Source organism: Pithys albifrons, chromosome 19 (assembly GCF_047495875.1).
Source record: "Pithys albifrons albifrons isolate INPA30051 chromosome 19, PitAlb_v1, whole genome shotgun sequence".
In the NCBI taxonomy this organism is placed as follows: domain Eukaryota; kingdom Metazoa; phylum Chordata; class Aves; order Passeriformes; family Thamnophilidae; genus Pithys; species Pithys albifrons.
Genome location: NC_092476.1, coordinates 3,213,463 through 3,227,116, shown reverse-complemented (window position 1 = coordinate 3,227,116; position 13,654 = coordinate 3,213,463). Strand labels below are relative to the sequence as shown.

At 60.4% G+C, this 13,654-nt stretch overlaps 1 protein-coding gene across 1 annotated transcript in view; it reads left to right on the top strand.

The window, feature by feature from the left end:
• Positions 1 to 3,575: 3,575 nt before the first annotated feature.
• SDK2 (sidekick cell adhesion molecule 2) overlaps positions 3,576 to 13,654 on the top strand; it is a 46,671-nt gene continuing 36,592 nt past the window's right edge. The window contains exon 1 of the mRNA XM_071573777.1: positions 3,576 to 4,163. Coding sequence (XP_071429878.1) covers positions 4,085 to 4,163 — 79 coding nt within the window. The 5' untranslated portion in view covers positions 3,576 to 4,084. The remainder of the gene's footprint in view (positions 4,164 to 13,654) is intronic.

Below are 13,654 nucleotides of genomic sequence, written 5' to 3'. Positions count from 1 at the left end.
AGGACTGCTCATGACTGTCAACCCCATGCCCCAGTGGCCCATGGAATACTCAGACCCATCTGGTGGGTGCTGAGGTAGAGCAGAGTTATGGCAGACACAGGCAGGTCTCCCAGGGAAGTTTCTGACCTTTCATGGTTTGTTCCCAAAGTACAATTCTCCAAGGAGAGAGCCAGATCCTGCTCAGAATTGTGACTCCTGCCCCAAAGCTGAGGAGGTGACGCCGCTCTGCTCTCTGCCAGCACAGAGCCCCCGGCACTGAGCATGGGGTACCTGTGGGCTTGAAGGAAGATCTTAATGGGGCTGAGATGCCCCAAGCAGCGGATGCTGGGAGAGAGCTCTGGGCTAGGAAGAGGAGCAGCTCTGGCAGGAAAGAGAGGGCTTGCTCCTGGTGCTGTTCTTTTTCTCAGTATTTTTTTAACTCATAAAATATTTAAGATGCTTCTGTTCCAAGCCGGTTTGGAGGCTCCTTACAGAACATCCAGGGGCAGTGTGCGCCCTGTTTGATACCCTTCAAGGAGAGGCAGCTTCAGCCCTGCCAAAAGCAAGGTGTCTGCCTGTGTGTGACCTTCCAGGGGCTGGGGACGGTCACCATGGCCTGGGGGTGTGTGATGGCTGTGATTCATCCCAAGCCACAGCTCTGGGAAGAAGGATCCTGTCCTAAACCCAGGTTTAAAGACAGGAGTTAAACGATTGCAGAGACTGCTGTGGCCTGCATGATGACTCTTCTGGTAGAGCTGATGTTTCTGGAGAAATAAAAAAGCTGCTTTCAATCTTAATTACAAAAAATAGGGTGTTGGGGAGCCTTGCTGCAACCAGGGTTATCCTCAGAGTTAGAATTGTGCACATTATTGCTGGTCTGGATTGCTCTGGTTTCTCCTCCTTCTGTAGGAGTTTGCTACCCCAGTGCCTGCGAGGCTGCAGAGCCTCCCAGATCCAATTTCTTTTCCCTGCACCGGTGCTGACAGCCTGTGGTTACATCTACCTCCTCTTCCCTTTGATAGCAGGGAAGGACTGAGCTGCTGGACTCTCACTCACAGGCAGTGCTTCCAATCTCTCCTAGCACTTCCCAAGCCCATTCCTGAAGCAGGGAGTATGGATGCTGCTCTCATGTCAAGGAACTGGGATGCTGCTGTGAGTCAGTGCCTCCTCTCAGGAAGACGAGGGATGTTGAGGGCAGCTGCAGAAAGTTCTTGGCTGTTGTCCTGCAGCCTTTGGATAATGCTGATGGTCCCCAAAGTGCCTGACAACCCAGCAAAGACTTTTACATTTCAAACAAAGCCTTGATCTTTTTTTGGAACTTGCCTTGGTTTCAGACAAGAGTTTTTAATTCAAGCCCAGCGCCGTATTTTGGGTTTGACTTTGATGCGCCCTCTTCAAGCAGGAGGCAAAATAACAGCGTTCGAATCCGCAAATAGCCCCGAGGCGGGTTCCTGCTGGCCGCGGGCGGTGGCTCTGCAGGGCCAGCCCCTCGGTAGCCGCGGGCTCCGGCGCAGCCCGGGGATGTGCTGCTGCCGGTGGGGGCTGGAGATCCCCGCGCCGGGGTCAGGGGTGGAGAGAAGGGCTTAGAAACCCAAACCCTGATGCGTGCTCAGAGCTGTGCGTCTTCTTCCCTTCCGGAGGAGTCGTGGAGGACAAGTCGTGTGATGTGGCTCATGCCGGTCCGCAGGGATGTGCTGTCACGATTCCCAGTGTAATTACAAGTGGTGCTGCCCCGAATTGTGGCCCAAGTTGGGATTCTCAGTGACGTTGCTGGAGGATTGGGCCAAAATTCATGGGAGATGGAGAAATGCCCTTTGTGGGGCTGTGGTGGCTCAGCAGCACGAGGAGGACACAGACCCCCACACAGGCACCACCTGGAATGTCCTCAGGGTCCCAGGGCTGATGGCAATGGGGGGGGCACCAGAGCCCACTGCCCTCTCTGATCCCTGGTGTTGCGTGGAACAGCTCTGGGCTCTTCCACCCACTCCTGGAGACAGGTGTGGTGTTACCTGCTGGAACTTGCTCCCAGTTGGAGGGATTTGGGCATGGAGCAGGCAGGACTGGGAGGAAGGATGTGCTCTGGTGGGAACATTGCTGTGAGATCCAAACTCAATCAGTCTGGGTGACTGTGGGGAACCAGGTACTTGTGCAAGTGGGTAATAAACTGCTCACAGCTCCACAAGATTAATTGTAATAACCACAAATCAGTGCTGGCACCAGGGTCAGACCTGGATTTATGGCCCTGGAGGCAGGAATTCCTGTTCTTTATGGAACAAAGCCCTGATCCTGCAGGGCTTTGGGAGCCTGCTGAGCCTTATCGCGGCTGCAGTGTGTGTGTAGGTGCCTGGAGGGCGGGTCTGAGCCCCCCGCGGGGACCAGGCTCAGTCCTGGCAGGGCAGCCTCTCCCTCTGCTTGTTCCTGCAGGCACCGGGAAACACCTCCCCGAGGGGCGAGCCAGGATTGCTGCCTCCCACAGCACATCGATCCCGTCATCTCGGTTGAGAATGCCAGCCACGGAGCTGATTAATGCCGAGGTGGGCAAGTGCTGGGTTATTGTTCAGTCTCTCTTCAAGAGGTCGATGGGAAATTTGGCAGTAGCTCTCCAAATACACAACGTGCACACAGACATTGTCCCCCCAAGGACTGTGTGGGTTTTACACGAGTGTGCACAGTGTAGTGGAAATACACACCGGTGCCCAGGCACTGACACAGTTGTATCGATGCCTGTGGGAGAGTGTTCCCTCTCCCTCTGCCCTGGTGTGACCCGGCAGTGCCGGGGCTGGCTTCAGGCTAATCTGCTCATGCTTTCGTTTCACCCTGATCCTTGTGGTTCCCTTGGCTCAGAGGTGCTGTGTGTGCTCAGGAGGCTGATCCAGCATTCAGGATGGATATTCCTCCTGTGCAGATGGTGCAGGTCCTTGGGTGTTAATGCTCCGTAGCAGCCGTGACTGAGCTGCTCTCCCGCACCTAATGCAAGGCATTCTGCTAGCAGAAACAGAGACATCTTTGAAGGATGTGCAATCCTTTGGGGAGATTTGGGCTTGAGGAATTGCGGGATCAGGCCCGAGGAGGTGGTGTGTTATTAGGGAGGTGCTGCTGGATCATCTCTGGGGCTAGAGCTTTTTTTTTTTTTTTTGAGAACGCTAAAATGCTTTGATACTCCTGTGTCAATGAGTTCTGGGGGATGCGCCGTGTCCCCTTCCCGAGGACCAGGTGCTGATGCTCGCAGTGCTATCGGTGGGGCTGGGGCGGCGCGGAGTGGGCAGAGAGCCGCAGACGCGAGCTGCTGCTTTCACAGCGGGGGCACTGGGGGCTCGGGGAGGGGGACCCCGCCCGCTCCGCACGAACCAGGGGCGGCCGGTGGGAACGCGCCCGCTCCCTCCGCGGCCGCTGGGTAGCGCTCGGGGCCGCGCCGTCTCCCCGCCTCCCGGCTCGGGCTGCCCCCGGCTCCGCCGTTCGCCGCCGCCGCCGCTCACTCCGCCGCCGCGCAGCGCAGGAGGAGCAGCAGCCGCGGCCGGAGCGCCGAGAGGGGTCGGCGCGGCGCCGCCTGCCCGCCCGCCGCGCACCGCCCGCGGCTCCGAGCGGGACCCCGCGCCGCCGCCGGCTGCCGCCGCACTTTCCCCCATTCCCTGCGGGGGAAGAATCCCTTCTAGTCCCCTTCGCCTGGAGCCGCCGAGGAGGGGATGTCCCTAGACAGGAGCTGAGCGCTGAGGAGGGGCTGTCCCCCGCCCCCAAACTTTTCGCTCAGCCCCGGAGCGGCGGGGACCCGGCCCCCATGGAGCCCGGGCGGGCAGGAGGGGCCGGGGGCGCGGCGCCCTGCGCTTCCCGTCCCTTTCCCTGACGCGGGGCGCAGCGCTCGGGGAGGGGCTCGGCTCCCGGCCCCGCTCGGGATTTGGGGTCCCGGCTCCTTACGTCCCCGGGGAAGCTGCCGATGGTGGGGAGCTGCCTGCCGACACTCCCCAATCCCACGAGGAGCCCTTCACCTCCGCGCCTTCGCCTGACCCTGAGCAGCGCTGCTGCGGGGATCCCTGCGCTGGAGCTGGCCGGATTATAAAGTCGGGGAAGTTGTCCCCCCACAGCCCCCTCAGCCCGTCTCGGCGGAGCCATGGCCCGGCTGCGGAGCTGGGGGCTGCTCTGCTTCGCCGTGCTCGCCCTGCCCGGCCCCCCGGGAGCCGGCGCCCAAGGTAAGGGCATGATGGAGGTGGCGGGGAATGGACCGCGGAGAGGTGCGGGGTCTCCGCGCCGCGCCCCTCAAGCGAATCTTCTGCCACCCCTGGGCTGGGAGAGCGATGTGCCCGCCCGGGGGTGGGAGCGAGGCGGCCGCGGAGCTCCTCCCGGGGAGGGCACAGCATCCGTGGTGTTCGCGAAGCCTCCCTGGAGCCAGGACTCGGGACCCGCCGGTTTTGGGCGGAACGCGATGTCCGGCGGGGCTCGGGGGGGCAAACAGCGCTGCTCTGCTCTGCCTTCCCCTGCCGCATAACTGCCCCCAGGCTGGGGATGGGGGTAACTTGTTCTGAGCATGGGGTAGAGACTGAGCTGAACCACCCTCGGGAGCCTGAGCATTTCCGGGGAGCGCCCATTTCACCCCCTCCCTGGGGACCCTCTGTTGTCCCACGAAACCTGGGTGGCAAGTTTGGGGGGCTCCCAGGGTGCAGTTCATGCCGTGATCATGGTCCTGTCGACCTCCAGACGCTGGTCTGAGGGGGCAGGGGCCTGGAGCTGGGGGGGTTTGCACCCCTGAGCCCCTGTGGTTGCCCGGGGCTCCCTCTGCACCCCAACAGCCGTTGGGGCCTCAGTGTTTCTGGGCAGGGTGAGCCACTCTCAGCTCCTTGCCCTTCGGACTTGGGCACGGCACAGGCTGGTTTTAGCTGCTCCACTACCCCACGGGGATATAAATTTAGTTTGTGGCCCTTTGGGGTGCAACTGGGGTTCAGAGATGTTGAGAGGCCCCCGAGTCTCCTCCTTGGTAGTGAATGTCCCCAGGGGACCACAGAGGAGGCTCCCGGCTGGCAGAGCTGCAGCGTGGCTGCCTCCATCTCTGAGCCTGGAATGAGCGGATCCAGACTGGAAATGGGGGGCCACAGTGGGGTGCAGCTCCGGGGGTCCTCACCCGCGACATTTCTTGCCCTTGTTTGCGGCAGCAAGTGGAGCCAGAAGTCCCCGTGCGCTCCCGTCCTCCCGCTCCCCCCGAGCCTCCCCCAGCACTGCTATAATTTCTCAGTAATTAAGTTCAGAACATAACATCTAAAGCGGCAGTATATTATCCGGGCAGGCCCTGTGTGGGGAGCTCTGAAGGTCTCTTTGATTGATTCACTCCCTTGCCGAGTTTCTCTTCTCCTGGCTGGCGTCTCCGGCTGGCGGGTCCCCTGTGATCCGTTTGTTCCCCGCCTGCGGGACGGGCTCCTGGAGTGACCCAATCTCCTTCCATTTATCCGTGGAGCTCCAGGGTCTCACCGTGGGGTGGGAGACGTGGGGCTGCCGGTGCTGCAGCCCCTCCGGAGGGGTGGGGAAGGGGCTTTGCTCCTCTCTGCTGGCGCAGGAGCCGAGCTTTGCGGCTTCAGCTGTCTGCGGCGCGTGTCACGTCCCCGCGGGTGGTGTGACATTGCTCAGTGCCCGGCCCCGGCGTGGCAGCGGCCACAGACGAGCTGGTTGTGCTGGAGGGATCATTCCCAAGCCTGGCACGTGCCTGTCTCCCCTGCCGCGGGTGCCACTGGGGACGCACCGGCAGGGTCACCTCCCAGCTGCGGTGCCCGCGGGGTGTTGGCACTCTCCACTGCATCCGGTTGGGCTGGACAGGGTGCTGGGTGAGGGAGCTGCGGTAGGGGCAGCCTGCGGGCAGAATGTCTGGCAGTGGGCTCTGTCCTCTGACTCGTTCCCGCTGCGGTGGGGCGGGCAGGGCATCCCCGCAGGGCTGGCAGCGAGGGGCAGCAGCGCTTTGTGCCGGGTCTATTGATTCTGGCAGCCAAAGAAAAGGATCAATAGGGAAGGGAAGGAGGAGATGATGGCGTGAGACCTCCCCGGCCAGGGCGCGGGGGCTGTCCAGGTGCGGGGTGAGGCACTTTAATACCTGCGGTTGGTAAAACAAAGGCCCCTCATTGCCCGTGAGAGAGGGGTTGGGAGTTTAATTACAGGCTGTCTGTGCTGTGTAATTATTAATTACCCATGGCAAAAAATAACTTATTGATTAGGGGCCTGGCGCTAATTACCCGGAGCCCAATGCGGAGCTGGGGGAAGGCTCACAGGCAGCTCTGCTCGGGCAGGAGCTGTCGCAGTGCGAACTGTGCCGGGCCCGGGGAGCTGTGCCAGGGTTGGGGGGCATGGGCAGCCCACCCCACCAGCAAAGGGCCCCTTGGGTGATTAACGAGGCGATAAAGGGCTCCCCAAGAGCTGGGGGAACTTGGAGGTCTCCTGCCGTCTCCTCCGCAGTGCTTACAGATTTTGTGGCCTCCAGTGATGTGGTTTTCCCACATTTAGTGCTGGGGGCACAGCCTGGGACCCCCTGTGCTGGCATAGCACCTCTAATGGGATTGAGGAGGCTGTGGCCAGTCCCAGGAGGGATTTGGGAGGCTTAAGGTTCCAGACAGGATTTGGGGCAGAGGCCTGCAATGGGCAGCTTCCACCAAAGAGGCTTATTAGAGGTGGCAGTGGAGGAGTTCCAGTGTCTTGTCCCCCACGTGTGGAGCTTGGACACGTCTGCACACGTGGAACCCCATGGGGCTGAGCAGGAAGGGAACAAGCACAAGCCCCTGTGCCCTCCTGGGGATGTGCCAGGCTCATGCGAGGATTTGGGTGATGGGAGCTGCTGGTTCCTCTGTGCCAGTGGCATCAGAGCAGGAGGGGATGGCAGAGTGTGAGGTCTCCGGCCCTTGCTCCCTTGTCTCTGCCAGCACTGGCACATTTGCTGGTGGCCTCATGCAACACTCCAGCTCAGGAAGGAGAGAGTGGCTTTTAGGGGAGAGGAAGGGAAGATTAAAATTTGATGCTGCTTGGGAAGCCATTAGTGCTTGGGCACAGCAATGATGAAATTTTGATGACCTGATAACCATAAGGGAGGGGGTACAGTCCAGTCCCAGGCAGCCCCTGTCACTGTGTCCCATCACTGTGCTGGTGCCCAAAGGTTTGGGGTGCCAGTGCTTTGCTGAGGCAGGATGAGAGCTGCCAGTGGGATGGAGAGTGTTTGGGGGCTTGGACCCACCCCTGCTCCCTGTGGGTCCAGAGCTGCCAGCACTGGTGGGCAGGGAGAGCTGGGGAAGGCTGTGCAGCTCCTGCTCCAGTGCCATCCGGGGACCACTGTGAGTGACAACATCGAGTGCTGCTCGTCCCTTAGTGACGGGACTGGGCTGCGGTGGCATTTCCTCTCGGCAGGAGTGAACGCAGGAGCTGGAGGAGAGGGGAAAGGAGCGAGCAGGCTGCTGGAGAACCTGGGAAAACGCTGATAATTAAAGCGGGAGTAGGGAGGCTGGCGAGTGGCGTGACGAGGGGTGACCCTGCCTCTGCCGCTCTGCCAACCGTGTCCTTGTCCCCAGCCTGTGCCTCTGGCTGGTTCCTGCCTGGGGACGAGCTCTAGCCACACACACATTACTGTAGGCCCTATACAAACTGGTTGGGGGCGTGTTGGTGTTTGTAGCAGCAGGGCTGGCAATGCCTGGGGTGAATACAGACCTGGGGGGCAGTGCTCTGTGGGGGCAGAGCTCTCTGGGTGCTCTCTGGGTGGGTGGCTGGGTGAGCTGGGGGTGCCCTCCCCTCTGAGCCCTTGTTACCGCCCTGAGCTCATTAGCAAGTGGCGTGTGGCTGGGTGAAAACCGGCCAGGAATAAATATGCTGCTGTCAGTGGTGATGTGATTGTGCTAACGAAGGGAGAGCTGAGCCCCTGCGGTGCCCGGGGTTGTGCCAGGGCTGGTGGCTCTGGTGCTCCGTCGGTGCCTCCTGGCACCAGGCCTTGGCCTTCCAAAGTATCCGTGCGGATCCAGCACACCTAGCGGGATCCAGCAGCCCTCTGGAGCTGGAATGGCCCAGGGTGGTGGGTGCTGGGGCAATGGGGTGTCCTGGGAGCTTGTCCTCCAGTGTGTGTGAGTGTTGCATGGAGCTGCTGGAAAGGACATGGAGCCAGGGTTGGTGATGATGCCAGGGACAACCCTCATCCCCACAGCTGCTGCTGTGTTTTGGGGTTTCCACTCTCCAGAGACCTCCATGGAGAAGGATCCAGACTCTGGGTCTGTTCCTGCCACTCTTTGCCCCACCAGCAGGCAGGAATGTGCTGGCAGCAGCTCCCTGCTGTGCTGGCCCTGCATGGCATCTCTCACACCCCGAGCATGCTGGCGATGCCACCAGGGTGGGCACTGCCCTCAGCACCATTCTGTGGGGCTGGGACCAGCTGTTGGAGTGTGTGATCCCCCCCCCCGCTTCCAATGACACTTTGGGGGTGCATCCCCTGCTCCCAGTGATACTTTGAGGGTACATCCCACACCTCTCTGCCAGTGATGCTTCACCTTCCAGCCCCTCTTCCCAGCCTGAGTCCTACCACCTGCCTGTGCCCGGGGCAGGCAGTGGGCCCCTTGGCGGCCTCCTCCCCTTGCCCCCACCCCCGGGGGTGCAGGAATGCCTGCATGGAAAGCCATGCCGGTCTCGGGTTGCCTGGGAACTGGGAAACCTGATCCCTGGGAACGAGGCTGAGGGCAGGGGACATTCCTGGGCTGCAGCTGGTCCCCAACCCCCTTTGTCTCCCGACTCTGATGGGGCCCCCAGGAATGGAGACTTGGGTGTGGGGAGTTCTCAGCCTCGAGCCGAACCATCCCTGGGGATGCTGTGACTGGGTGCTCTGTGGTGACACCTCCCTGTGTGGATCATTGTCACCACCTCGGGCTGGGGAAGGGGACCAAGGCTAGGTTGGATGGGGCTTGGAGCAACCTAGTCCAGTGGAAGGTGTCCCTGCCCATGGCAGTGGGATGGGACAAGATGAGATTTAAGGTCCCTTCCAACCCAAACCAGCCTAGGATTCTATGGAAAATCCTGAGCACTGGGATCAGCTGCTGCCATGTGCCAGCAGCTGGGCATCCTGGCTGGTTGTGGAGATGGCATGGTGGCAATTTCAGGAATGCTGAAGCCACCCTCCCTCCCTGCCAGCCCTCATTGTCCCTGTCATCCACCTCTGCGTGTGGCAGCTCCAGGCCAGCTGTCCTGAGCATTCTGGGAGCTTCCCTCCACCCCAGGCAGCTGAGGGGAAACTGAGGCACTGGGTGGAGGGTACAGTGGGAAGGGGACCATGGTGCCAGCTGGTGCCCCGCTTGTGGCAGTGAGCGTAGTGGGAAGGGGACCCTGACATGGTGCCAGCTGATGTCCCCCTGCCCTGCCCATATTAGTGGCTCCATCAGCTCCCATCCATCTGTCTCTGTCGTGTGGAGGTGCTGAGGCCCCCAGAGTGGGGAAGCCTTGATGAGTTTGACCATTAGGAGAAGAAACCACTGAACTAATTTTAGCTGTGGTGGTTAATTGCTTTCTGCACTGCTGGGTGAGCCACAACCTGCGAGTCCTCGGCTGTAACCTTGAGCCCTCCCAGATCCATGCACAGCAATGCCAGGGTGCTGCCAGGGCAGGGAGTGGGATACGGGTTCTTCTGCAGGAGTGCTGCTCCCTGGAGGAATTTCTCTGGGATATTGGGATCTGTGTGCATAGCCAGGAGGTGCCAGGGTGTCTGGCAAAGTCCTTCTACCCCTTGTGTGTCATGAAGGGTGGGGGCATGTGCTGTGGGGACAGTGGCTGTCCCTGATGCCAACAGGTTACCCCAGCTACGAGGTGCAGATCCAGTGATTGGAGTGGTGGGTCTCCTTCATCAACTTGATGAAGGGAAATGCTGGTCTTAGATCATCTTAATTGGGAATTGCTGGATCCTGAGGGCGTTTTTCTGGGACTGGAATGGGGCTGGGGACCCACGTGTTCTCCATGTGTTCTGCAGGGCTGGGATGTGTTCCCAGGATGGCTGGAAGAGCCTGTCCCTCTGTCCTTGTCCTGCAGGGGCACCTCCCAAGCACATCCTGGTTTGCTGAGTGAGGAATCTGAGCTGAATCTGGGGAACAAGTTGGGCATTACTGGGCTTCTATGGGGACATTTATGTGTCTTTCGGGAGCGTGTGTCCCCCAGAAGGGAGCAATCCAGTGCCACGCTCTGTGGGTGGCTGGTCCCGTGGGTGTCTGTGTGGTGGGATGCTCAGTGCTTCTCCTCCTCTTTCTGCCTGCCTGGGCTTGGGCCAGGGGTCAGGCCGAGAGCCTGGGGGGAGATGAAGGGAGATCCTGAGTCCTGCATGGATCTGGCGTTCTCTGAAGGGCTGGTTGGGGCTGGAGCTGGGTGCGAACACGCTGCCTGCTCCCGGCCAGCGTGGGGCCGGGCGGGCTGGCTGGAGGGGGCTGGGACCGGCGGACACAAAAGCTCTGGTTTCAGCAACCCGCCTCCTGCGTGCCTGAAAAACAGCTGATGGCCGTGAAGAGGGATGAAATGGGATTAGCTGCTGTTTCCAAAGGGAGCACGTCCTGCCGAGCCGGACAATGCGCCCGCTGTGCCCCCGCATCCCGCCACAGCCCTGCCCAGGGGGTTTTGGCGCTGGCTTCCCGGGCTTGGGGTGCTGCCTCCTGCCCTGCCTGTCCTCGGGGGGTCTGGGGGTCTTGCTGAGCCCTCCGTGCTCCAGCATTGAGCGCTGCACTGGCTTCTGGGGATGCTGAAGACCCTGGGATGGAGTGGGAACTTCTACCTGCCCTGCAGCAGCCCTGGGGGGTCGTGGCTGTGCTTCCCACCCTGCAGCAGCACCGAGCAGTTCCCAGGGGACCTGCTGGGGTGGCAGGAGCTCGGGGTGGGCATGTCCCACCCCAGCGAGCAGTGACACCGGGTGCCCTACCTGGAACCCCGCAGCCAAAATGGGGAAGCGAAGCTCATGGCACAAGGGACTTTGCAGGGTGGGCATCTCTGCCCTGGCACCCCCAGTCAGTGCCAGGGAAAGGGCACGAAGGGAACCCACGGCGTATCCCGGGGTGGGAGCCACACGTGGCCCCAGCTGCGGCGCTGCCAGGGCGTGCAGCACCGTGCTCGGTGGAGTGAGTTGATGTTTATTTTGATAATGAGTTCTCAATGCGTTCACAAACTAATAAAATCAACTCATTAGGGTGGGATGCTTAATTCTGAGCTCTGCTGTTGGGAGAGCCCTCCCCGCCGGCTGAGCACCGCGAAGGGCTCAGCACCTGGTTCCTGCCTGCGTGTGAGCGCAGGGAGGTGATTGATGGGTGCCTTCATCACCTTGTTTTCTCTGCTTTCCTCACTTGAAGGTGGAGAAGAAGGACCGGGAGGGCAGTGGGGCTGTGCAGCGGAGAGGGGAAGCAAAGCACGTGCTGGGAGCAGGGCACGGAGCTGCCGCAGCCCTTCACCCGCGGCGCCGGGGGAGTTTCGCTCGCTTGGCTTCTCCCCATAAGCTTCACGTCAGGCTGGAATCGCTGGCGCGGTGTCCGCTGGAAAAGCCCCTCTGGCTGGGAGAGCCACAAGTGTGTGAATAAATGCAATGACCAGAGTTTGCTGCTCTGCCCTGGAAATTCAGGGCTGGCTTGAGGGAGGATTGTGGGCTGCCAGTTATTCCCGTCCCCCACCCATGAACAGGGATGTCTGTGAGGGAAAAGGTTTGGAAAAAGCTTTTTCCAAGGAAAACTCATGTTTGCTGTCATGCTACAGCTATTTATGTTTCAAGTGAGCAATGCAATGACTAATTAATACTTAGAAAAAAGGAAGTCTGGGCAACACCCCAGTGAATGGGCGAGTGCCCAGTGCCCACTGGCTCGGGGCCGTGCCCTGTGGAGGGGGATTGTGGCCACCAGTGCCTTCATTGCACCTGGCACAGGAAGGGCAGGAGCTGGCAGAATACTTTCCATCCCACGGGGCTGGCGACTTGATTGCGTCAGTGCCCTGGGAAGGGCTCAGTGGGGTTTTTCTTGTGGTTTCTCTCTTCTGTTTTTCTTTCCCTGCTGTATTTTTTTGGTTGGGAAATGCCGCCTCGTTGGGATTCTCGTGGGGAGCCTGGGAAGCAGCTGTTGTCTGTCTGTCTGTCCGTCTGCTGAGCATCCTGTGGGGCTGGGGGATGTGGGACATGGATGCCACTTGCTGAAGGGACATCCCAGGTGCTGTTGAGGCTCCCACAGGGCAAGTCTGTGGTGGCTTTGGTTTTCCACTCCTCCTCGGTCACTGTGGCCCCAGGAGCTGCCACAGTGCAGGGCTGTGGTTGCCTTCCAGGAATTCCTGAAGGATACACTCAGCATGTTCCAAGGGGCCAAATCCAGCCCTGAGCTGTGCTGGGCTGCCCTGGGCTTGTGTGTCACTCATCCCACCCTGTACTGGGACCACCCTGGGGTTGGGATCTGGGCTGTTGGGACCCCCACCTTTCTTGGCAGCTGCATATGGAGCCTGTTGCTGCCAAATCCATGTGGCCAAATCCTGTTCCTCTGGCAAAGCCTTTGGGAAGGGCTGAGGTGCAGGGAGTGGGATATGTGTTAACCCACTCTCCTACCCAGAGAGTGCCTGGCTGCCAGCTCTCCAGGGCCTGGAGGTGATGGCCATGGATCCTTCCCTTCCTCAGTGTTTTGGAGTGTCTCCTGGGGAAATCAACCCCAGGATCTGGCCCCTCTAATAGCGTTGAGTCACTCTCTGGGTGTCTGTGACTCACAGCAGTGACCCAGATACGGCGGAGCTGTGTAATCGTGGGCTTCACAGGATTTCTGCCGTCGGAAGGAGTTTGCTGGGGAAGAAGCCTCAGCCGGAGCCTGAAGCTTGTGAAACATCCCCAGCTGGGGACAGGGCTGTGCCCTGCATGGAGACAGGCTCAGCAGGGCAATGCCCAGCTGTGCTCCCCACAGCTGGGCAGCTTTGGGAATGTACTGCTGGGCTAGGGGGGCTGCTGTTCCTCCAGGAGCATCCATGCATGTGGCCTTGGCTGTGGGTCATCCATGCATGGTCCCTTGGCTGTGGGTCTGTGTGTTTGGGTTTGGAGCTCCATGCCTTGGGGTCAGGATTGGGGCCAGACTTGTGGGGTCCGTGTGTTCAGAGCTGGGTGTGGGGGTCCACAGAGGCTACTTGGAGCACAAAGCTCTGCTTGTGGGCCCCCAGGGCTCAGGGCTGGGGACACACAACAGGGCCGTGTGTGTGTCTGTTTGGGGTTTCCCGTGAGGGAAATGTTGGTTTTTCCAGTGGCAGGGATGGGCAGGCACACAGCCCTGCTCTGTTCCCAGCCATGGGGCTGAATAGATTCCTGTTTCCCATCCAGGGCTGATGTTTCTCTGTTGGCTCTGGGAGCATCTCAGCTCTTACCTGGCCCACGTTGGCACCAGGATACACCTGGCTTTGGGTCCCCAGTGCCACAGGGGCTGTCCCAGGCTGTGGTCCATGCAAATCCTGAGGGGATGATGCTGGCAATGCTCTGGCTCTGCTGCAGTGAGCAGAGGAGGGTCTGTCACCAGGTGTGGGGCCATCTGATGACTGGGGAGACGTGCTAGGGGTTGTGTCCTATCTGGGGGAAGGTTTTCCAGGATGAGACCATAAAAAGAGTGGTATTGTCTCCAGCACCACTGCTGGAAAGAAGGGAGATCCTGAGCCTCTTTCCAACATCCCTTGTCCTGGGGAAGCTGGGCTTCCCCTCCCGTTGTCCCCCATC